Raw genomic sequence first — 26,090 nt, 5'->3', positions numbered from 1 at the left:
CAACAATTGAAAGACCGATGGCTGACAGTGAAAGTTTGGTTCCATTCGCCAATGATTTTAGGATGAATTGTATATGAGTATAGAAGAACTAGCTGCATCTGGAGGAAATGGGCTGGGACAAGCTGGCATTTAAATTCCTTCAAACACAATGTACCAACCTGAGTATGAAAATTTCGAAAGCATCTAAAAATACTCATAAACTAGATAATGGTCACTGAGATTTAACGCTGAGACACTGTATATGGTCATTGCTCGTGAAAGCTCTTTGTTCATCCGTTCATCACATTCAAATGGATTAGCGTAACATCTAAACTGAGACGGTAACTGAACAACATGCCCATCAACGTGTGGCGAAAGAGAGTTTGTTGGTGGATTGCAACTGACTCTGTCCATCGAGGCGGAACTAGCAGACTTGGTTCTGGGCCGGATTCTGGCCCCAAAATTTACCAGAGCAACCGCGATTCGTCGTCCCATAGACCGATCCGAAGCAACAGTGTTAGCTCGTGGACGAAGAGTTATATCGCCTTCAGACGAATCTGCTGCCGGTTGTTTGTGGTTTCTGTTTGAACTGGTTGAATAGGATTTGGGCCTTCCAGAATGTGGACGGGTCGGGGCACAAAATGCTTTAATGTTCTGTTGTGGATGGACTACGGATCTCAGGAGCATCGAAGGAATTGGGGTCGACGATGAAGAACCATTGTGAAATGACTCACTAGCCAAACGAATTAGGCTGTTCAAAAAGAGTGGTCTTTTTGTGGCCGCCAGATCACTGGTGGTTCTAGGACGAATCATATCATCCCAGTTGCGTGTATGGGATCCCCTTTGCAGCGCGGGAGAAGTTGCTGTACTGGCAGGAGAGGAACGAATCAAGGAAATGTGTGCTGGTTTGACTAGAGTGACCGAGAATGGACGGGTAGCAGAGAAGTCAGACATAGTCTCATTCAGCACAACTGGGTGCGGGGCAAAAGTTACGGCAGCGAACAAATCGGGATTCTCACGATGGCTGCTTGGCCTGGTCTTCGAGTACAGTGTGGATGTCCACGGACTAGAATGTGTTCGTGGACGGTATGAGTTGACGCGAAAGTGACTACTAAAGTCGGTCAAAATGGAGTCACGATTGGATGACAACGACGTGATACCTGAATCAGTTGCTGAGCAAATAGTGGGAAGTTCTTTCCCTGAAAAGATACGAACAGACATGGATTATACAAGAAAATGGTTCGCGCCGGAGCGGCAGGAAATCAAATATACGGCTATTAAGTTTCACTTATTTGCACCACACGTAAAGGGAATAAACAACAGAGTTGTGAAAAGTACTTAAAAAACCGTTTAGATTCTGTAACAGCTGATATTATTTGCTTGTCTATAGCAGAACAGTTGAGCAACTCTGGAATCAAACGTTTTTGAGGGTGTTCAATGTATGTTGCAGTAGAAACTATGTCAGATCGTCTCTTAAGAACACACAACAGCCAACTCAGTTTCTCCTCTGAGGCTGTACTTCGAACTTTCCGATAGGTATCGTACAAACATTGAAAATTCGCAGTAACGTGACTGCGCCGGCCTGATGGTTGGTAGTGGATTGCGGAGGATTTTTTAGGAACCTTATGCAAAGTGTCCCGTCAAGAAAATGATGCGCATACTAGTGTATGCACCTAAGGCTAAATACTCATCCTGGATGGAAGGAATACTGGAGGTCCCGTCCAAGAACTGCCCTGTGTGGCTCTTGATAGTCTATACTTCTTGATGGAATCTCAGTAGTATGCACAATAACCACTAACTTTTTTCTTAAAAGAAACTACCAACTTTACTTATCTGTGGGAAGTCCAAACTGGCAACAATAGACGGATCTGATTCACACCGAATTTTCTTTTGTCACCGACAGTCACGATGAAGGATAGTCAAACCCGATAGCTTGCCAGAATACGAAAAGTCAAAGTTGGAAGAAGGCGGATGGCTCCAATCCAAAAAACACTTTCAATACAATCGTTTGGCAGTCGTTTGCCTTGTAGCTGTGAAGACTTCAGACAGGATCAAAATTCTCCTGCTGGAATAATCAATAGGCCGATCCAAATATGGTCCTTTAATGATCAATGTCAGACCCGCACAAATAAAAGCGGCCAGAAGGCGGCATCACACACTTCCCAGGTGACCCGTCGGCCCACGTTCATTTGTCGGATTATCCATGTACTCAACATTTTCATCACGTGTTTCGTCCTGTTTCTTCACTTGTTGTTCCATGTCGCAACTTGCTCGCTGAATATCAAGTTTCCATCTCTCCGCGCTCCACTCAGGCAAGCAAGAATTGTGCATTGGCAAGAACAAATTCGGCTACCGACACGTGTGGTTAGCACCAAAGTCAGTTGATCGCCATTTTGTGGCCACCAAAGCCACAAACAGCGCTCTTTCGTCCTCTGCCGTGGCAACCGTCCTTCCCCAAATTGTTGATTCTTCTTGCTATTTTCACATCCGTTTGGCTTCCCAGCTGTTCATACTCCGGTATACGGTTTAAACAGATAACTATCGATCATGACCCGTTGTCTCCATTGACGTCGGTAATGAAACCGCATGCTTGGTGTGATGACCATAAACCAGTCCCACGTTGTTGTCATGGCCGTACCTGGATGAAAAACGTCAGTAACCGAATGCGTCGCACTGACCAGATACCACGGACAACAGCGCAACCATGGCAGTTCAATTTTAAAAAGTGTAACCAGGTCCATTTTGTGCATTCTGCATACAGTGCGTACATGCATATATATATATATATATATATATATATATATATATATAATCACATGAACAAAGCGGACAGCTGACGCCAGAACCAGATTATGAATCAAAACTAGGCGTTTCAGATATAGATCAGTTTGCCGAAGAATGAGTAGACCTTACTTCTTCCGGCAAAAACTAGAATAAGCACGCCCATCTGTTCAGGTGTAAGGATTCTCCAACATGTGTTGGGGGAGCAGTGGCGACAGGCTCACCTCGCATACCGACTCAGCCGAGGGTATGCACCTATGAATTGACTGTTTCTTTGCTCTGGCATGGAGATGAATACGAATTAGGCGCATGCCGAATTCATATACCCTTGTCTTTTGGCCCTTGGTGGGTAGTGAAATTTCGGTTACGTTCCACAGGAATATCCACATAAATGCCTCAAGGGTTTTAGTAGTTTCGCCATAAACCATCCCACGTTGTTGTCATGGCCGTACCTGGATGAAAAACGTCAGTAACCGAATGCGTCGCACTGACCAGATACCACGGACAACAGCGCAACCATGGCAGTTCAATTTTAAAAAGTGTAACCAGGTCCATTTTGTGCATTCTGCATACAGTGCGTACATGCATATATATATATATATATATATATATATATATATATATATATATATATATATATATATATATATATATATATATATATATATATATATATATATATATATATATATATATATATATATATATATATATATATATATATATATATATATATATATATATATATATATATATATATATATATATATATATATATATATATATATATATATATATATATATATATATATATATATATATATATATATATATATATATATATATATATATATATATATATATATATATATATATATATATATATATATATATATATATATATATATATATATATATATATATATATATATATATATATATATATATATATATATATATATATATATATATATATATATATATATATATATATATATATATATATATATATATATATATATATATATATATATATATATATATATATATATATATATATATATATATATATATATATATATATATATATATATATATATATATATATATATATATATATATATATATATATATATATATATATATATATATATATATATATATATATATATATATATATATATATATATATATGCATGTACGCACTGTATACAGAATCCACAAAATGGACCTGGTTACACTTTTTAAAACTGAACTGCCATGGTTGCGCTGTTGTCCGTGGTATCTGGTCAGTGCGACGCATTCGGTTACTGACGTTTTTCATCCAGGTACGGCCATGACAACAACGTGGGACTGGTTTATGGTCATCACACCAAGCATGCGGTTTCATTACCGACGTCAATGGAGACAACGGGTCATGATCGATAGTTATCTGTTTAAACCGTATACCGGAGTATGAACAGCTGGGAAGCCAAACGGATGTGAAAATAGCAAGAAGAATCAACAATTTGGGGAAGGACGGTTGCCACGGCAGAGGACGAAAGAGCGCTGTTTGTGGCTTTGGTGGCCACAAAATGGCGATCAACTGACTTTGGTGCTAACCACACGTGTCGGTAGCCGAATTTGTTCTTGCCAATGCACAATTCTTGCTTGCCTGAGTGGAGCGCGGAGAGATGGAAACTTGATATTCAGCGAGCAAGTTGCGACATGGAACAACAAGTGAAGAAACATAGGACGAAACACGTGATGAAAATGTTGAGTACATGGATAATCCGACAAATGAACTTGGGCCGACGGGTCACCTGGGAAGTGTGTGATGCCGCCTTCGGGTCGCTTTTATTTGTGCGGGTCTGATATTGATCATTCAAGGACCATATTTGGATCGGCCTATTGATTATTCCAGCAGGAGAATTTTGATCCTGTCTGAAGTCTTCACAGCTACAAGGCAAACGACTGCCAAACGATTGTATTGAAAGTGTTTTTTGGATTGGAGCCATCCGCCTTCTTCCAACTTTGACTTTTCGTATTCTGGCAAGCTATCGGGTTTGACTATCCTTCATCGTGACTGTCGGTGACAAAAGAAAATTCGGTGTGAATCAGATCCGTCTATTGTTGCCAGTTTGGACTTCCCACAGATAAGTAAAGTTGGTAGTTTCTTTTAAGAAAAAAGTTAGTGGTTATTGTGCATACTACTGAGATTCCATCAAGAAGTATAGACTATCAAGAGCCACACAGGGCAGTTCTTGGACGGGACCTCCAGTATTCCTTCCATCCAGGATGAGTATTTAGCCTTAGGTGCATACACTAGTATGCGCATCATTTTCTTGACGGGACACTTTGCATAAGGTTCCTAAAAAATCCTCCGCAATCCACTACCAACCATCAGGCCGGCGCAGTCACGTTACTGCGAATTTTCAATGTTTGTACGATACCTATCGGAAAGTTCGAAGTACAGCCTCAGAGGAGAAACTGAGTTGGCTGTTGTGTGTTCTTAAGAGACGATCTGACATAGTTTCTACTGCAACATACATTGAACACCCTCAAAAACGTTTGATTCCAGAGTTGCTCAACTGTTCTGCTATAGACAAGCAAATAATATCAGCTGTTACAGAATCTAAACGGTTTTTTAAGTACTTTTCACAACTCTGTTGTTTATTCCCTTTACGTGTGGTGCAAATAAGTGAAACTTAATAGCCGTATATTTGATTTCCTGCCGCTCCGGCGCGAACCATTTTCTTGTATAATCCATGTCTGTTCGTATCTTTTCAGGGAAAGAACTTCCCACTATTTGCTCAGCAACTGATTCAGGTATCACGTCGTTGTCATCCAATCGTGACTCCATTTTGACCGACTTTAGTAGTCACTTTCGCGTCAACTCATACCGTCCACGAACACATTCTAGTCCGTGGACATCCACACTGTACTCGAAGACCAGGCCAAGCAGCCATCGTGAGAATCCCGATTTGTTCGCTGCCGTAACTTTTGCCCCGCACCCAGTTGTGCTGAATGAGACTATGTCTGACTTCTCTGCTACCCGTCCATTCTCGGTCACTCTAGTCTAGGCGTTTCAGATACAGATCAGTTTGCCGAAGAATGAGTAGACCTTACTTCTTCTGGCAAAAACTAGAATAAACACGCCCATCTGTTCAGGTGTAAGGATTCTCCAACATGTGTTGGGGGAGCAGTGGCGACAGGCTCACCTCGCATACCGACTCAGCCGAGGGTATGCACCTATGAATTGACTGTTTCTTTGCTCTGGCATGGAGATGAATACGAATTAGGCGCATGCCGAATTCATATACCCTTGTCTTTTGGCCCTTGGTGGGTAGTGAAATTTCGGTTACGTTCCACAGGAAGATCCACATAAATGCCTCAAGGGTTTTAGTAGTTTCGGTCAACTTAAAGACACCATCACAATAAAGTTGTACAGCTGTAGCACCCTTTTGGTGCCTAACTGTCATGCCACCCGAAGGAAGCACGAGGGCTGGGATACTGCCAGGTTGCCCAAACCTAGACAGGGGAAGTCGAGAGGCAGAAGTCAGGTTCGTACCACGGACATTCCGATAAGTAAATTCGCGCTTTAACCACTGAGTCATCTCGTCCCCTGAACCATCTCCTCGAAACATCAAAACAGTGAACACAAAACGGTAATTCCAAAGGAACGGGACAAAATCTCGCGAATGGGATCGTACTAATACGCAGCAGCTTGTCCGTCAGATGTTTCCGATGTTTATTCAGAGCGAAATGAACCCATGGTGGCTGCTCAAACGTCGTGTAAATTTATCCTACTTATTCAGGGAGAAAACAAAGTGCTCTCATCCTACAACATGGTCACAGATTGGTTGATTGCATTGCAGGAAAATCTCCGTTTTATTGGTTGTGTTGTTATTGTTTGTTAACTGTCCACACTACTGACAAAGATCAAGTACTAGAGATGGAAATAGTAGAGGAAGTACGAACATTATCACACATGCAAAGGTGTCCCTATTTTGAATAGACACTCACAAACATCCAGTCTGTTGACGAGACTTTAATAACAAAACTCTGAATCGACTTACCAGAAACTCCACTGGTCATTTCTACATATCGAAGGTGATGACCATCTGTCCTCCTGGAAGAAAGATTAAGTGATATGTGGTAACGCACAGACACTAAGTTCGACAAAGTTACGGACGTGTCAACACTAAAACAAAACAACCGAACCTCGGTTACTCAGAGGCTATCGTTTTCATAATGACCAGCAGTAACCGGGGCTATCTGGCGTGACTGCCACACCAAAGTGTTAGACTGAGGAAGCTTTGCATTTCTTAGCATTGCATGAATCTGTTTAGCTAGACGTAACATATTTATTCCGCGTTTTAGACTTGATTCTACACAAATAAGGCAACTTATTTTCAAACAGCAAAAAGATATTACACAGCTGCCTCGTTTTATCGATAGATATCTTACTTATGCATCTATCGAATTAGACAGAACACCACAGCAGTTGTTCTTTAAATATTTTGAAGCATGGATGTTTGACAAGCAGCTTGATCGACGCCGAACTACAATGTTTTTCACTCTGGATTTACCGTGAGTTACATGAATCGCCTAAAATACCCATACGTCCTCCGCTCACACCCCGATGGTTAATGTCCAACAAGCTCCAGCTCCAACTGGTCGTCTAAATTTGTCCAATGTACAATAATTGACAATAATTAGAGTCTTCAGCAACCTTATGAGTAGTTTTTTACGTCTGTGCAATGTATTGCAGTATGTCGAATATCGTACCAACTGAAATATGAGGCGGCCTGGTGCAGCACATTCAGTTTAAAAAGAACGTCATTGACGAGAGAGGTGGGAGTCCCGTGAGAACCCCACCGTTATGCAAATGAGTGTATTAGTCGAACAGACTGATTCTGAGGAAAGCAAATTCCTGTGTAGAAGCCCTATAGGTTGTTTCACAATGTTTCTGACATTCTGTACTGGCAATCCACTGCTGCGATGATCGTGAAAGCCACCACCCATTCACTAAAGCAGGCCATAAGACTGTTGTACATATCCTTATGAATGAGATAGGCAATTTCAGCCCTTTTTTCCTGTTTCAGTCTGTGGCTGGTGTGTGCTTCAGTAGGCTGTCTAATTTCGCTTGGCAGTCAACCAAGATTGCGCTGGTACTTTTATGCTACGGGAAATCGTCACAAGCAAAACCTAAGTACCGACTCAATTTAGACAGCTTTAATTTTGATTGTTCTCTTTTCTTAGGTGTTTGGACCACGTAACAACAGCGATATTTGTATAGTTCGGGTGTTTGATCACAGCAACCCAATTGAAAAGGTTTTGACCAGTTACCACATGGGAACCTATGTAATTTGCGCTTTATAATGGAAAAAAGTTGGACTCCATTGTTTATTCTTACCTCTTGACGCTTCTTATGGAGGAATACTGTGCCGGAGGGGGGTTCCCTGTGTTGACCACCGAACCCACAAGTTTTCCAGTTGTAAGAGACGATTGACGTTTGTTCAGACCGGGAAATTCTTGCTGACGGTCAGTTTTCATAATATTGACGTATTCAGGATCGTCTGACAAATCACAGGACCATGACTTGATTGCATTTTCTGCGGCTGAGCATACACTTGAGCTTTTTTGATGACTGACAGTTCGGGTTTTCGACGTTGTGAGTCCCCCAGCATGTGTACCTACCACGCTTTCGCCACTGTCGGTGTCATCGATCCATGGGAAATCCAGCTGATCATAGAGCAGGGCAATATTCGGTAACGGCAATGGCTCCGAGCTGAACAAAGAAGGGTAAATCAACACGGTGATTTCAGAGCACTGAGGTTTTCCCCACATAAATGCACTCTAATGTGGTCAGTATCATGCTTACTATAACCTAGCCAAACCCAAGACCGAATAGTTTCTAACGGTTGTATTCCGCTTTCAATTTAGTTCTACGTTCCACTAGGGTATTACCTCTATGTACTTGTCTGACAGTTAAAAGCCGTTTTATATGGAAGTGTTCTGATAGAGCTAATTAGTCTTGGGTACCTACATTGGCCTAACCAAAACAGGCTTCCCAGAGTAACCCCTGAGTCTCATCCAAGTGTGTGATTCACCACCAGGATAGATAGACTGAGAAAGCACGAGGTATCTTGCCTCTTTTTGAACAAGTCGCTTTCTAGGTGGTGGACTATCCAGAGGAGTGGCCTCCGTTTTCAGAAGTCTCTTCCTTGTTCTTCATTGGTAAGGGAAACCGCCATGCTCCGTTTTTGTATATTCCTTCTGGAACGAGTACTAATCTGTGACATCGCTTCGTTGGACACTACCAAGCTCGTAAATATGTAAGACATATGGAGTGATAAAGTAAATTGGCTAAGTGTGAAATGTTCTGGACTGATAGAGAAATCCTTGTTTCAGAAGTACTTGGCTAACAGTATGTTCATTCTTAGCTAAGCCAATATTTCGTTTCGCCAAAAAAGCTTCATCACGCCGAGTGAGTACGCCACTACGTTGGTTGATTTTTAAGGCAGCTAGAGAACGGACCGGCAAGGTCTCTTCCAACTAGTTGAACGTAGGTTAAACGGTCTGGTCGGTTAGTACGGGTGTCCGAGCCATACGGTCGATACCTTGGGGATCGGATCTGGTTCAGAACAGTTTAACTGATTATTCCTGTTGGGTTTTATGAACACAACTCCCGGTTATATCTATTGGATAACAATCTTTCAAGTACACCAGTGCGAAGCGTACACTGTTTCAATTCTGGAACACTACACTTATATTGGTCTTCTTTCTTATGGAACAACAGCGATCCCAATCCGCTCTCTAACGAGTTACCCCATAGGCACCAGTACCAGTATTTGACTATGAACTCAGCCTGTCGTTCGCAAGACTTCGGTACCAGTTCTAAACAACCGTTTATTGTGCAGGTCGAAAGATATTTTGCTGACTGACTTTACACCTGACTCACAGCTCAGTTACCCCGGGTAACCTCACTCGCTTGGCCACCTGAAGCTTTTGTATCAAATCCATCAAGTGTTTACCAAAACCATCTGGAACGAAACACTACCTAAGACTAGAAAATAAGGAAAGCGGAAACTAAAGTGAAGATCCATCGTCACGTGTGCCAGTTATGCATACGAACCGCAAAGGAATGAAAAGATGTAACTGACTGCTACTGAACGATTTTCCCGAGACTTACATCCAGTCAAACTTTCAAAAAATGTCTCCCCATAATGCCGTTGGCAAATGGAAAATATGGCCTAGCTGTAGGGCCTTTTCGGTGCGTACATGCAATGCCCATCTTCCCAAAGGAAGCACGAGGGTCGAGATACTGCCAGATTGCTGAATACTAAACAGGATCAGTCGAAATGCAGAGGTTGGGTTCGAACCACGAACATTCCAGTTAGAAGATTCGCGCCTTAAACACTGGGCCACCTCGAGCTCGAAATGACTATGACAAAGCTGAACGGAAAACAAAGTTATCTTAGACCGGCCCTAAACAAACAGCAACAAAAGTGCCCTTAGGACATCTTCAACATTCTGATCAGATCACGGTAGATGTAAGACGCACTTCGGTATCTTAATTACGCTTTTTGTAACTTCAGTCCCCAATGCACAGTCACTCGACCCCTTCTATAGACGATTTTTCACGCAATCAGTGAGAAATCGGAGCAAATGTCCAAGTGAGCCCACGATAGTGAGCATTAAATGTCATGGCAATGACCCTGAAAAACGGTCTCACTTTGAAAGCGTATCACGGAACGCAGACAACCCTATACGGGCACAAAAGTCATGAGGCGGTACCGTCTTCGGCCCAACAGGCGACAAGACATCGATCTCACAGATCACAGGGCCGCTTTTCGAACTCCTGATGAACAAAAACGCACACGGTGGCTGCGCGATGAATGAAAATTCGGAACAAACCTGCATGGATTTACTAATTTAAAACAAAATGCTTACTTTCGGAAATAGTATTCATGAGGTCTCATCAAAGACGAGTTTCGAAGGCGGGTTTGTGCCTGCTTCATCAACCTATGTAAGGAAACAAACATAAGGCGAAGATTAGGCGATGTTCAGTGTTGTGCGGTTTAATGAATGATTACCTCATGCGCATTGATATGACGGACGCCAATTATTCTCATATTTGTTCGCCCTCTCATTACCCAAGATCGCGATACTTGTGTATATGAACCTAGAAAGTTAGCTATTTCACAGAAATGTTTGAGACCTCGATATTGTACCATACCCTATAGCGAAGACTTTCAAAAGTGGTACATGATGTTTCATCATCCTCGGCAGCATGACATCAGCGTTCTACACCGATGCTTCACTGTCGTACAACCATGATTTATTTGAAAGCCTTGTTGCAAAGAAAAGAGTAAAGGTGGATGGGGAAGGGACTTAGTGCTGGCTTACAACAATCATTCCGAGGTGCCTATACTTCCAGACCTACTCAGGCAATCCGGATAGAAACTGACAACAAGAGCGCCACTGACATCGGTTGGCAGCCATATCTTGTAGTGTCTCCAACCAGGCACGATGAGGATCACGCGGTCCCCATCCTGAAAGGCGAGTAGCACCAAAGGAACCCAAGCGTTTCGTGATGTTTCAGATGCACAAATCCCTTTGACTTCGGTCAGGAGCCACTCTAGGTCCTTTCACTCAGTTTTATCGTTTCCATAACTACTTACAAACCACATCATCTGGGCTAGTGTGCTACTACACTCCGGGAAATTCATCAAGCTATGAGCAATGATGACTGATTGTCATGGCATCTTCGAGTCGATTTGGCCAAGATTGTATTTCAGACTATACGAGTTGTTGTTGATGGCTATAAGCTAGACAATACCAAGCTGCAGAATCATTTCTGACGCAATGCATAAATCGCTTCACACTGATCAGATTTCCAACAACCTAATACCAACAAGGAGACGTGACTTGAAATATAAGAAATGGGTACTTGCTAAGATTTATTTAATTTGGCAGACGGAATAAGGGGAAGTTGAAATCAACAAATTTTCTACAAAAAACAGTTTGTTTTTCAGCGGTTTCCTGTCAAGATAGATCGTCTCTCACAATGGGACAATTCTGGTCGGCTTCTCTGGTAAAATCCACTAGAACTTACGTCTGCGGGAAGTTCAAACGTACCGCGCAAACATTTCATGCAAAGATTCAGCTTCCGCTCCGCTACACAAACGAAGGACCAATTTACAAGCACCAGTAGGAGCACCCCTTCCGATACAGAGGATGAACTGGCCATCCCTCCTCGACGTGCACTGACGGACGAATGAAAACTGCAAATGGATAGGTACAGGTTGTGAGGCGGTGATTTCCCGCCAAAATAGCATGCATGGAGAGATGTAAACATTGTCGGTGTTATGCAGTGAAAGACGCTTGGGTGTTTTAGTGGCGTAGTATTTTGTTTAAAATATAGGAACTTAAGTTTCAAAGCAAACGTTTGCAGTGAAATCACACCATTAAATTTATTAGGTGGTTCTGCACGGCGGCAAAAATGCAGACCTAAAAGATATTACACTAACGACTTCTAGTCATATACTCATCAAACCTGATGACAGCCTAGTTAGTAAGTTTGAGCTAGAAAGCAATACCAAATCCGTGTTTTTGTTTCAATAACATTGCTCATCGATTCCTTCCCGACTGCTCTCGAGACAATTTTCAAATACGCAACACCTCGAAAGAACCAGTGAGATCAATTGTCTTCTCTCTGAAAGTGCTCCCGAGACACTATACTAGTGCGGTGGCTTCTGGGAGAGTCCCACTGATACTCTTGTGCCGGAGAATTTTTCGCCATACTGAACGACAGCAGCGAGTATTACACTCTTCAACTGGGCTAAAAGATCAATAGTTACCCGCTTAATGGTGTGCGTCTAACTGGACAAACCCAATAATTCGCATATCGATTCGGTTTTGTCCGAGTTTGAATGTGCGAAGCCATATAAGTTCCTATCCCGCTGCCTGAGTCTGCGTTGACCTGTTTTCTCATGGGTTCCGTGTGACTGCATCGCCAAACAGAACCTCGAGACTGTCATCGGAAGGGAAAACTGCAACCCACATCACTGAGCCAACATTCCGCGCGCCGTTCTTTGGTGTGCGGACGCTGCTACTCCACTGTGCCGGTCGAAACCTGGCTCGACGGCTTTTCAATTTTTGTGTGCACTATACGACGTGACTTAGTTCGGACTATCAATCGTGAACTACATCATGCCAACTTTGAGCTTTGTCCAGCAATACCTACCTACGAGGCAGTGTTTTCTCAATCTACGTTCCGCTCTTATGGAGCCTATCATGTGGGCCTTATTTTCATCTGTTCTAAAAAAACATCTCAATTAAGGAAGAAAGCGTTCAACTGGCTAAGGTTTACAGCATTTTGAATCCGATTAGGAAGGATTAAACACACCAGAATCCTGCACCGTGTACTGAGTTCTGTGTATATACTCACTTGGCAGACATCAATACGTAAATTGAGAAAAGACTGCCTCGTAGGTGGGTATTGCTGGAAAAAGCTCAAAGTTGGCATGATGTAGTCCACGACTGATAGTCAGAACTAAGTCACGTCGTATAGCACACACAAAAATTGAAAAGCCGTCGAGCCGTTCCGCTCTTATGGAGCCTATCACGTGGGCCTTATTTTCATCTGTTCTAAAAAAACATCTCAATTAAGGAAGAAAGCGTTCACCTGGCTAAGGTTTACAGCATTTTGAATCCGATTAGGAAGGATTAAACACACCAGAATCCTGCACCGTGTACTGAGTTCTGTGTATATACTCACTTGGCAGACATCAATACGTAAATTGAGAAAAAAAACCCTCGTAGGTGGGTATTGCTGGAAAAAGCTCAAAGTTGGCATGATGTAGTCCACGACTGATAGTCAGAACTAAGTCACGTCGTATAGCACACACAAAAATTGAAAAGCCGTCGAGCCAGGTTTCGAAACGCCTTTTCCAGGCTAGCAACTTCACGAACCTGAGGCACTGTGTAGAAACTGTCTGGAAGTGGATAATACCAATATGTGTCACTTCCACTGACGGATATACGGGCTCACCATAGAACCCTGCACCCATGGTGGGTGGAACGGTCTGCTCACAAGTGGTTAGTAGAGCGCACCCCAAAAACCCGCAATGCGAATGAGCGCCGTTGTCTTCTGATGAATGTTTGCTGTCCATTTTTTATTGGAGAGCACCCCAAAGAACCACAGATTGACCGATGATTGTCCTCTTGTGAGGCGACTTCTTCATCCTTAGTTACCGCAGCGCACTCCGTGTAACAGTAGTCTGGTCGGTTATCATCCTCCTCTGAGGTAATGGGAGCAGTCAATGCATCATCCATCCAAGAGTTGAGAGACACAAGGAACTTCCGTTTATCTTCATGTCTCTGTCTAGTGAATTGCCGTTTCCGATGCAAGTCCCGATGCTCCTCGCCCATTTCAGCGAAACTCTCCCGTAATTCGGCAGGCACAGCCGAAGTCTTCGGATCATAGTGGTGGGAAAATCCAGGAGTTGGGAAGGGATCGCGCCGGAACGGATCCATGATAAGGCTGCAACTGCGACGGGGTGTAAACTAAGTCGGGCTGACAATCGAATCTCACGAACTAAATTGAGTACTGTTCAGGTTCCCGATACGGAACTTTGAGTGACGCATTGGATCAAAAATCCCGATTATCAAGAGCAAGGATTGGATTAGAAGGTCTACGGTACTCGTTCCACAAGAGTAAGCAAATTTACACCACAAACCTCAGATGTCCACGTTCGTAGCGTCAACAAGTGCACAAGTCTGTCACTGACCGGCACAGTGGAGTACCAGCGTCCGCACACCAAAGAACGGCGCGCGAAATGTTGGCTCAGTAATGTGGGTTGCGGTTACCCTTCCGACGTCAATCTCCAGATTCTGCTCACACGGAACCAATGGGAAAACAGGTCAACGAAAGCTCAGCCAGCGGGGCAGGAACGCGCATGGGCACATTGACACACACACAGCAGCAGCACTTGCTAATACACAAGTGTCGAACGGGGCGACCTTTGTGGCAAGGTGAGTGGCGGGCACAGATGAGCAGAACAAGTGGAGACCAAAAGTTCATTGCCTTAGACGCATACCTGAGTAGACGCATTATTTTCTTGAGGGGACACTACTCATAACGTTACTCTGAAATCTTCTACAATACCCAGCCGGCTTCATTCTGTTTGGGTTTCATCAGGCAGGCGCAGTCATATGCATTTTCATTGTTTGTACAATGTCCATCAAAAAGTTCGAAATATAGTTGTTTCGTACATGGCGAGAAGAAACTGAATTAGCTGTTATGTGTTCTTAAGAGATGATCTGATATTAGTTTCTGCTACAACATACATTGGACACTAAAGAACGTTTGATTCCAGAGTTGCTCAACCGTTCTGTTATAGACAATCAGATACTATCAACTGTTACCGAATGTTTTCTTTTAATATTTTCAACTATCCTGTTGTTTATTCCCTTTAGTGCGGGGCACATAAGTCAGACTTAATAGGCTGACAGAAACTCGGGGACTGAGGCTACCTGATGAGCCCCAAGAAGGGCGAAACCAATCGTGGGCTGTCGAAGAGTTTTCAGCAACCTTATGAGTAGTTTCCTTTATAAACATAAAACGATTTAACTTAGGTTAAACATGGGATGTCCGCGAAAACCTAGTGACCTAGTTCTAATATCATAGAACTGGAACTTCACACCCTGTAAAAGTGAATGAAGAATAGAAGGAAAACTTCAGGCGCATATATTGCAATCATGTATCGGACTAATAACTGTCATTGCCTGGTCGCTTAGCTTTTCTAGTAAGGATAGAATATCAGTTCATTGCTCCTCTTTTCGTGCTAACCAATCGATGCTGCGAAGAGTATTCAAACAAAAGAAATGTGAGGTTAGAATTAGCCAGATTTCGAAGCAAACCGGGTCCAAAAGGTGGCTTGGCAGAAACGAGGTGAACGTACAACATACAATGTCCATTTTTGCGATCATACGTGTGGGTTTGGCTGTTTTCTCGGAGAGAGAACAATAGAGCGAGGAGAAGCGTTAGAGCTGCGTGGAATGAACCTCACATTTGAGACATGGAATAACAACAGTAGTGGTGATCAGTTGAAAGTTAAACTTGAATGGTGAAAAGTCCGGATAAATAAGGGAGTGAAGAGATGTATGCAGAACAGTGACGAAAGTTTACACTACCTCAGGAGAGGCTGACGAGTTCCACTGCCGTGAGGATTTCCTATGTAGGTGAAAAACGGTCAACTAAAGTGTCGGAGTAACACCTGATTGAAGGTCGAGCAATGTTTATCAATTGACCCTCTCCACAAGCCTCTCCAATTGAACCAAACATACGACACCGCGTTTATGTTATCATATAAGAATGCGGATTCCGTTAGATACACCGCCATATTCTTTCTGTACAAACGACCTGGATAGGAAAGTTCGTATAAAAGTGCAAACCATTCCGGATTAGCAGGATGTACTGTGCACTTTAGGGCCCTAAACAACACATGCCTAGGGTGTTGTGTACGAACTACCTTCAATCACGATCTGCTCACGCAAACTGCAGTGACCACTAAGACATACTTGACGGACATCCGTTATTATCAGTAATGAGATGTAGGATGAAAACAAACCCGGATCTTATAATCCTGTGGTGTGGGGACAGATACAAAATAGAACTTTGACATCGATCAGTGCTTGACCCAATTTTCAACTATCCGGCATAGTTATCTCGCTGCATATGTGAGAATGTCAGTCATACTGAGGTTCACTTACCGGGACCATCAGCACAGGTACACGGAGATTTTGGCGGCAGAGAAGTGCTTCGGAATCCGTCAGGCAAAAGTAATGACGGCCCCTCGAAAACTTGGTCAGTAAACTTGTGGCAAATGGATCTTTCGCGTAAATCTTCGGCATCACACACCATACGTGTTCTGGAGTGCACAAAATAGAGCTAAAAGCGCCAGTGTTCACCACAGACCGATTGGGAAAAATATATTATAGCCTCTTCACCTGACTAGAGGGGAATGGCACAAACAAACGCACCAACCAACTTGGAGGTGCTACACCGTTTAACTATGATTTGTACTGAACACGTTGAGAATTCAAATAAAAAACTTCCAAAGCCGGTCAAAATAGATATGCTCTATGGTAAAACATTTGGAAGTATACATGTGCTTTGAAGTGCAATCAAAAAGAAAACGTGTCTAAAGGATAAAGAGAGCAGAGAGGCAAAACTAGAATCCAGCCATATAGCCGAAATAACTGGATATATGAAAGGGTAGAGGAAAAGACAATCAATTGAAAGAGGGACAGTGGCCTTTGAGGAACTTCCCAGTGCATCCGACCTAGGGGGGTTCGGTTGTTTCCCCGTGAGGTCCTATCGCGCACTGTGCAACCCAAGGTTCGTTCTTTCTAACCCCGGAGGGCGAACAGCTGCGGACGCAGACTAATAGCGGAACGTGGAAGTTCACCACAACACATGCAGCAGTGGAAGAATTTACCGCACCCTCTGAGCCCCCAACTGCCAAATAACTCAGCAGTCATCAAAAATAACACTATTCAGTGGTACCTCCTACTCCCAACGGAAAACACTCTCGGCACCGGTACCACGCGATTACTCTTCAGGGTACAGGCTCTTTTTGAGCCCTAAAACTGCAGTACTTTTCAATAGAGCGGCAGCGGCGAGACGTGCAGTCTGCAAACCGCTGTTTTTAATTGGACACTCAACTGAATCTTTTGTTTATGAGACACCTGAACGCCATTCAACATTAGGCGGCCATTGTGCAGCACATGAAGTCGAAGACTACTATAATCAGAAATCCAATTGAGTTTTCCAATTTTACTTGCAAATGTTTGTGTAAAAATGATTGTGTAAAATTTGCTGTTCAAGGGAACTGGGAGACCAATATAATCTAATGTGGCCCATAAAGGTGAAATGGGTCGTGAGCTGTCAAGGACTTTTCGGCGGCCTTATAAGCAGTGTGTTATGTCATAAAAACGTGGCAGATGCTACTGCCAGAGATTTGTAAATGGGATAGTTGGCCAACTTCCACGGTTCATACTATTCGATGTAAAAGTAACAAAACCAGACTTCACCAGGAAAAAAACAATCACTCGTACACGCAGCTACTCCAGACTGTACAGAAAGCCAATTTCCCTTCCACTACACAAAACACATGAGGTTAAAAGAGGATGAGATCTGCTACGACTGAGATGGCCCAAGTAGTTAGAGCGCGAATTTACTGACCGGCAGGTCCGTGGTTCGAATCCAACTTCCGCCTCTCGACTTCCCCTGTCTAGACTTGGGCAACCTGGCAGTATCCCAAACCTCGTGCTTCCTTCGGGTAGCATGGCGGCTAGGCACCGAAAGGGTGCTACAGCTGAACGGTACGACTGAGAGATTACGATTTTCCTCACAAGAAATAATCCAAAATTGTACACAATGAGAATTGGAATGTCTTCATTTGAGACAAATGAGAGTGGATAAAACAGCCATGTCGGGAATCACGCGGAATGAACGAATAGCAAGAATTGAGATCAGATTTGAGAAATGGGCTGAAGTACTCCGTGCGAAATTCACGATTCTACTACTAGAGTCAATGGATACTAAGTAACAGGGGCAAGCGGACAGCATACCTACACTTCCCAGCCGAACAGCACGCACAAAAATTTGACAGTCCAACACAATTCACACACTCATCTGAGGGAAATCAGCCCACTCGTATGAACTTTTGGCGGGTCATTGACAGATCAACTTAGTTAAGGCCCAGTTAAACTGAGCCTTTCACTCGCAACAGCAAACCGGTTCACCACTATTAATTAAATCTAAACACAGACATAAACCTCAAGATCGGCAACTGATTCCTCTAGAAATGACGCGCGGCATTAGCCATACGGAACGGGGGAAACGTACCGAAATCGGGGTAGCCGTTTCTCAGCTTGTTCGCTTGAACAACATATTGTAACACATTTAGGCACTGGTCGCGGACCTCCCGGTTATCAAAACGTAGGATGGTGGTTTTTCCAGACTCAAAGTAAAGCTTCAACGCAATGGGTTTTGACGCAATTTCCAAACTTTCAAGTTCATTTGGTTCTCTGGCCGTTTCCCTGGTACTCTGCACTGATGGTTGTCGTGCTGACTGAAACACAATAGTAGTAAAGTCAAGGTGGTGAATGAATTGTCACTGCATCGAAATGCTGGTAGTTAGGGTGCGTTTAACGATGGCTGGAAATGTGGCCTTTGAGCACCTCACCGAGCTTGGCAAGCAGTTTGCAGACGTTCCATCCACAATCAAGGAGACTCACTCAAATGCGTACTGATGATGTCTCCTCAACTGGGGACGAAATGTTTTCAGGCTAATTGCCAAACTCGGAAGAAGGAGCAGCGGCCACCAGATCAATCCATCTAGGTACCAGGAAGATGTGCTGGTTTCTGCAAACTGTCGGCATATTTATTCCTGTTTAGATGCACTCACGAGTAGACACATAGATGCGATTGGCAGACATCCGAAACGGGTTCGCAGATTAATAGTGATTGAACGACTGGACAGTTGAACACAGTGCGTGAACAACGAGCGGTTGAACTGGGAACGAAATTGGTTCTGAGAGCAAATCGATTCTACAGACGTAAACAAGAAGGAATGAATCCTCTTAGGAGATATAAGCCATACTTCTTTGTCCACACTCCTGTTGATTTGCCCTCCTACTCTTCGCTCTTGGTTAGAATCATTTTGAACGAGACAGATTCCCACTGCAACTTTCGCACTGTTACCGTATTATTACCAAGTTCAGAATCATCACAAGATGGCGCCATAGCCACTTTAAATTCAAGTTGTGGATGTTTTCCCGGAGCACCTCAAGTTCTGACAATGGTGAAGCCACTGATAAAAAAGGGAGTAACACCTTCTTCTCCAAACTGTCGCGAAAGACGCTCGTTTTATTGATCAGTCGACTCGAACGGGACCATTAAGGAACCATGATCATAATCCGTTCGTCCTGTGGATTTTGAAGCCATTGAACAGACTATCCATTTGAGGGTCACGACCTTAGATTGAGGATCAAAGCACTAAGGGAATATAGAAACCCGCTTCGTTTAACGTTACCATCAGCTCTGATATTACACACCTTCAACTACCAAATCCTTACCTTTCTGCTTTTTTGTTTGATGAACAAAGGTTGGGTTCCCATCCTCATCGTCTTCATATTTGAACCCGATGAATTTGATCTTTAATGGACTCATTGCAACACAACTCACGATTTATTTCGAATTTTCGCTGACAAAGTGCGACCAAATCTTGACCTTGTTCACTTCACCCCATTTTATTCTATAGAGGGTATAAAAAGTAGTGTTGTAACAAAATTTGGCCTGAGTTGCTGCCCATCTAACTGGTGCTGGGGCAGTTTGAACGGAAAAAACATCCTGTTCAGTACAGTGTCTGATTCGTGAACCAAACACTTATATATGACCAGGCAGTCAGACCTTCACATCCCACGAGTCTGAAGCACCATGAGACATAGATTTCTATTTAGAGTCCTCAGAAATTACCTACCTAGTGTTCTGCGGCAATGGTTTAACAGTGGAGTAGAGTAACGCTAATGCATTGTTGGAACATTGGACACAGTAACGTCAACAAGATTTTTCACGCACGTCACATGCCGCGTCATAATGAGCGTGTGGAAGATGACTCCTCTTGACTGTCTACTAATCTATCCTACGCCACTTGACTTGAAAAAAGCAGAGACAGTGAGCACCAAGGCACTATACCTCATGCACCAAACTTTTGATAACCGGATACTAAACAGATATTCCCCAGATCCCTCACTTGCGATGATTATTGTAATTCAACGACCGAATCACTAAGCCTCTATTCACTTCGGGTTCTGTTGTTCTGGAAAAAGTTCATTTCAAGTAGCTAAACGTCGAGAAAATGAAGGCCCCGGATCGTCTGATTTATTAGAGACGAAAGCCTATAGCCGGATTGGAACGGATTGAAAAATGTCCGTAAGTTGTTGTGCTGGCTGTGGCGCGTCGTTTTTGAGATTCCTATATGACCTCTAGCCAGTGTGCCTACCAAGGTGTGCAGTAAGTCCCAGTCACATATCGCTGCGGTTGATGCAGTTCAACTGTGTGTTGTGCTCAAGTGCTTCAGTGCACGCCCGTCCAACGTGTGACCTGCATCCTGACTGGAGTATACATGTACCATCGAAGTTTCTCGCATGACTTGACTCAAGTGCGTGGAGTGCAATGGCTAAGTGGCCTTCAAGTTTTTTGAACTCGACTGAATTGTGTGGAGGAAAAGGCATGAATCCATGAATCGCACATGGAGTTGCCTGTCTGTCTAACCTATATACTTGTTGCACATCCCGCACAAGAAATTTGCTAAGTGAACGAAGTTGTGTCCACAAAGTTTGTACAAGACCGTCAAGCCGAACACCAAGCCTCACTGTTCTCTGGAGTTCGACAGCACGCGTCTTACCGTTTATTTTACGCCCTCATGAGCACTGAATCTTATTCTGTTTGACTAAGCCACCGCACCTGCTTCGCTATTACTGCTTACGTGCACTGGCTAGTGATAATGCAAGCCAACTAACTTCGCAGATGGTAACTTGCCATCGGGGCAGCACGAAGGCTTGTTCTGATGGTTAAAACCGTAGCAACCTGCGTCAGTCTAGTGATCCTTCACACAAAGATCTATAAACTCCAAATTCGGTATCCAAAACAGCTGTTCAAAAATACCCTGAAGGATTGAATGAACGTGGGACAGATGAATATGGCTATTACAGGACTATCGTGTAATTAGTGACAAGGATACATTGAATTTTGATACATGTGATAGTTTTGTTCTCTGTCAACCCGATGACCAGACTGTACGCAACATATCGTTTTCAACAGACGTGCATGTCATCAACAGTTCTGTGCTTGCTACAAAATTCAAATTTTTACGCCCTAATCATCTAGCACTCAGACAATTTGGACGGGACTGTTGCGGGTGTCGACTGATTTCTCTATTCCAATATATCCATGATTGGGTACATTACAATTTCTGTTGAATTTTGTCCTCCCACGCTGTTCATTCCAAGTTCGATCAAAGGTGGACAAGGATCCGTCGTTTGGAAACATCACAAAGGCACACCTATAGAGGTTTTAATCCGACGTCATGATTACCACTTCTTTGAATGGAACAAGGAACACAGTGACTGGTTCCAAAAATTCTAAAATAGTCTACGCCATTTCATGATCTCCTGTTGTGACTAGACATTCAGCTTCTTTTGCAACAATGTGATGCGACTCTTCGGTGCGTATACATCTTTCTCCCTAATTATACAACTCGAAACTTCCGAAATCCTTCAGATATCGAATCAGGTTTCGACTACGTTGAAGCGAAACAAACAGTTCCATGAAGCCGCTACGAAACAGCAAGCACTGGTGCATTCCCAGTTATTTCGCTAAATATATGATAGTCCGGATACGAGCTGATAGGTCAGTAAGAATCATTTTCTCTTCGAGCAAACTAGGATGAAAAGCTTTGTCAGTCAATGAGAGACGAGGCTGAGTTATCTCCGAACCAGGATTCGTTAAACGACAATTCATCCGTTCAAAGTATGGGAGGTATCTTGTACAGATATCCCTCCTTCTGAAAAGTTGCTGCTCCCACAGGGAAATCCAGAATAGTGTATCTTGTTAGTGGTCTCTCCAGCAGCTTTATAACCCATTTCCCCTTGTGGTGTCTCTCCGGTCTCTCCTCACAATCAACTTTGAATGACGGCAAAAAAAGTAATTTCATCCAATCCGATAACGAGCAAGCAACCAAACTGACCAACTACAGAAATACCTCGACAAAGTACAGGAGGAAATAGTTGGCATCCAGAGTTCCCAGACAAAACGAATGTCTCACCTCATGGACAAGCGCCGTTCCAGCTTTCATCTCATAAGTACAATTGAAACCGTATTCAAGGGTTATCCAGTAACAAAACAGCGGAGTCTGATTATCTCAGATTCATAGATTTGTCAAATCAGGGAAAATTAGACCATGACATTCTGAATCACCAGAGCAAAAAACTCAAAAAAGGTAAACGCAGAACTCTACGCCAAATAGACATACAAAATGCTCAGTCGAAAGTCGGGTGACTTGAAAGTGGTGTGAGTAACAAAATATTCAACAAAAGTTACAAACTTGGTCATCCGAGTGTGTTCACGAGTCACTATTAATTCCTCCATGATGAAAGCAGCTCACAGATTAGCCTACGGCCAACCAGCTCTGATTCGCATGTCTATGGGTGAAGGGTGTCTTCACGGTCGATATCTAATTTTCAGCTGGGTATAAGATGCACAACCTAAGTCTATCTCTGTCTGAATTTAGTTCATACCGACGAATAACCTATCGATGAAATGTAAAATAAAAATGCGTAAGACGATAACCCAACTTTTCGAACACGACAACCGGCAACAACTAAAAAAATATGGCCTAAAACGTTTGAGGGGGAGAGCGCCGCGACAAATTTAAAGGAGAAAAGTAACAAACAAAAGCCTGGACAGGAAGCAGACCACTTACTACGGTATCAGGTGCTTTTTGAGATGGTTCGGAGTGACGGTTTGGAAGCCATAATACGGGTTTAGACCAACATGTTTGTACGTGGCCGCAGTGTGGAAGGGCCAAATGGAACAAATCGCACAATGAAATAGCATGATCCTCTGAGCTCGACATGGTTGTGCTGTATCTGTATACAGAGTTTTGACGACTCCATTGGAACCCACTGAATGACCTCGGTGATGAAGGGCTGGTCGGAGCACTTACCCCAGATCCACTGGACTGGGATTCCGCATGTGGGGAACGCACGTGGCTACGATTGTAAACCAACAGGCGAGAGTCGGAAAAATCCGGGTGGCAGATTATCTCTCCATACCTTTTCGTTCGTCCCTGAAAATAGGAGGGAAATCCACATCATGTCTTAGGCATGTGTGAACCGAAATGGCTCATATGGCTCACACTACCTTGCCTGAAGTCAAATTCGATAAAAAGAAACATATGACTACCTACTGAATGCATTATAGAGCACTTCAGGTGTGGCAGCGGTCTGTACATAATCCTAATTGCAGTCGGTGACCTCTGATCATTCACATCAAGAAGTTTTAAATCCTGATCTTTAATGAGAAGATGAGAGATGAACTGTTTATGAAGCATGGGTTTGTTGGGCGATATTTGAAGTCCCCCTCAAGTGAGTCTTTCAATCACCTACGCTTTGCAGACACAATAGATCAGTGACTGTCCAACGAAAGCAGAGTCACCCTCCCCCGAACCTTATGTTCTAATTGAACCCGGAAATGCACGTAATTGGTGAAATACACCCATTGGTCTTAACAGAAAGCTCAGCTGAATCTCCTGTCTATGATGATATTCCGTTGTTGTGCAAGGCATGTGTTTCTATCACTATCCGAATAGAGCGGTGGGTATCAATACCTTAGAAATAAGTGCATTCAGCTAAAATGGCCGAAAGCAAAGATTTAGGGTTGACGGTGAAGAGAATTGTGTACGCTTACTACTGTACACATCCCATCTACAGGCTATTCAGATAACCCCCTGACCTGAGACGAAAATCGAAGTTCATGATCGCGTACAGTTAAATTATGCTTATGTGTACAATAACTGGGGATCAATAACGTGTAGAGAGGTCAGCCCGAATCATATAGTGCAAGAGAAATCAATACTTAAAGAACTGGCCACCTGGATCCCAAACGGGTAGGAGACTTTTCGTCGGTAGAATGCAACCGAAAATAACGTATAAATGGTGAACCTAACGTCCAACTTCCGTAAGTGCAGTATTCAAAGTAAGGAAACAAACAACACATGATGGACTTCTTAAGTGAATTGCATAAATAGGTTACCAAATATCTACAGGTGAACATCGTCATACACGACTGCATTATGAATGATGTAGGGTCAAAATCGATGCACTTCGCAGTAAAGCAGCAGCGGAGACAAACTAAATTAACATGATCGACTTCAGAAAAATCAACATCAAGTGAATCTCTGTGAAGTGGGGCTTATCCTTCAGCTTCAAGAATCTGTCTTGCGACGATGGTGTACTGTGGACCTCCAAAGACTATCAACAAAAGTCCAAATTACGGCGATAAGGCCAATCAGAGCTGCTTGGACTTGTTGTTACGACCTCTCAAAAGCACTGAATCGAACCGCGCTCTTAGCACATTTGGTTCCAGTAACAAAGCGAAAGCAGAGATTTAGCTGGGATTCAGGGACTCAACACAGATTTGTGGTTAGTCCCCAAACTATTATACATCCGATGTAACAGATGAATTGCACGGCACGACTGGGCATACCATCTCGTCTGCAACATAAAACTGCTTAAGGTTGTCAACATTTTACCATAAATTCTGAGGGGAAGAAGGAATCTTACCGGGTATACTGATATGGCACCCGCGAAAACTCGTGTGTGAATACTCAGTGTTTCGACATGCATCAGAAACAACGTTCACATGCGAACACTGACTGCTAGTATGCTGTAGTGTAAAATCACAAAGTTCTTCCGCAAGATCTCACTCTCTTTCCGAACAACATAGTGGACAGATTGGGAAAACATCGTTGATGTATCGCGGCGATCCCATAGGGAGGCTATGGTGACTTGAACTGGTGAGCTGCTTTCTGCGATCAACGCCTTTTCGACTGTTTGAGTGCGCCGCGTGTGAACGCTGTACCTCGCAAACAGGATTTATAGCGACTGTTTTCACACCACCAGATTGGGATAAAGTGCCTGTGTATACACAAGTAAGGTGCGGTAAACGTGCAGTGAAACCACCGTGGGACTTGTTCTCCGAAGGTTATCCTAAAAATGGAAACGAAGGGAAACCTCATGAAATAAGACCCCGTAATTTTTGATATTCACACGGAAAGTGTCACTTTTTCCATTTCATGCGCTGCATTATGCCTTCTCCGAGCGGTATATCCTCAGTGTTCCGTAGTGTGCCCGCTTACGCCAGTAAAGGCCAGTAGCTGACATGCTGGATGGCTGGATGAGACCATGGGGCTTAAGTAAACCCTACTCGCCGAATGCGCGGTGATTCTTAACGTAGGCGGAAGAAAAGTAGTGCCACAGTGTGCAAAAAAATCGTCCAGCTGTAGCACTTTTTCGGTGCCTAGCTGCCATGCCACACGAAGGAGGCACTTTAAGAGTAACTAGTTTGCGAAAGATACACTCATATTCCGCTGCGTCCCACTGCGTATCCCTCAGATAGTGTAGTCGTAATTAGACAGCTCCTTCTGGATTTAAGGGAGGTGGTTTTTTGCGCAAGAAGGTGAACGGCAGCCGCTAAACGACGAGAACAG

The 26,090-nt window shown here is 43.3% G+C and overlaps 1 protein-coding gene across 1 annotated transcript; it reads right to left on the bottom strand.

Moving 5' to 3' along the window:
- T265_13759 (hypothetical protein) lies at positions 1-23,669 on the bottom strand (the record flags this gene model as incomplete). Its single annotated transcript, XM_009170376.1, has 7 exons — positions 1-1,178; positions 6,819-6,871; positions 8,159-8,574; positions 14,005-14,316; positions 16,525-16,682; positions 18,665-18,890; positions 23,547-23,669. Coding segments are annotated over 7 exons (2,283 nt in total), but the record flags the coding sequence as incomplete, so codon positions are not given.
- Positions 23,670-26,090: the final 2,421 nt, after the last annotated feature.

This window comes from Opisthorchis viverrini, assembly GCF_000715545.1.
Source record: "Opisthorchis viverrini unplaced genomic scaffold opera_v5_100, whole genome shotgun sequence".
Lineage (NCBI taxonomy): Eukaryota > Metazoa > Platyhelminthes > Trematoda > Opisthorchiida > Opisthorchiidae > Opisthorchis > Opisthorchis viverrini.
This window is presented reverse-complemented; position numbering and strand designations above follow the sequence as displayed.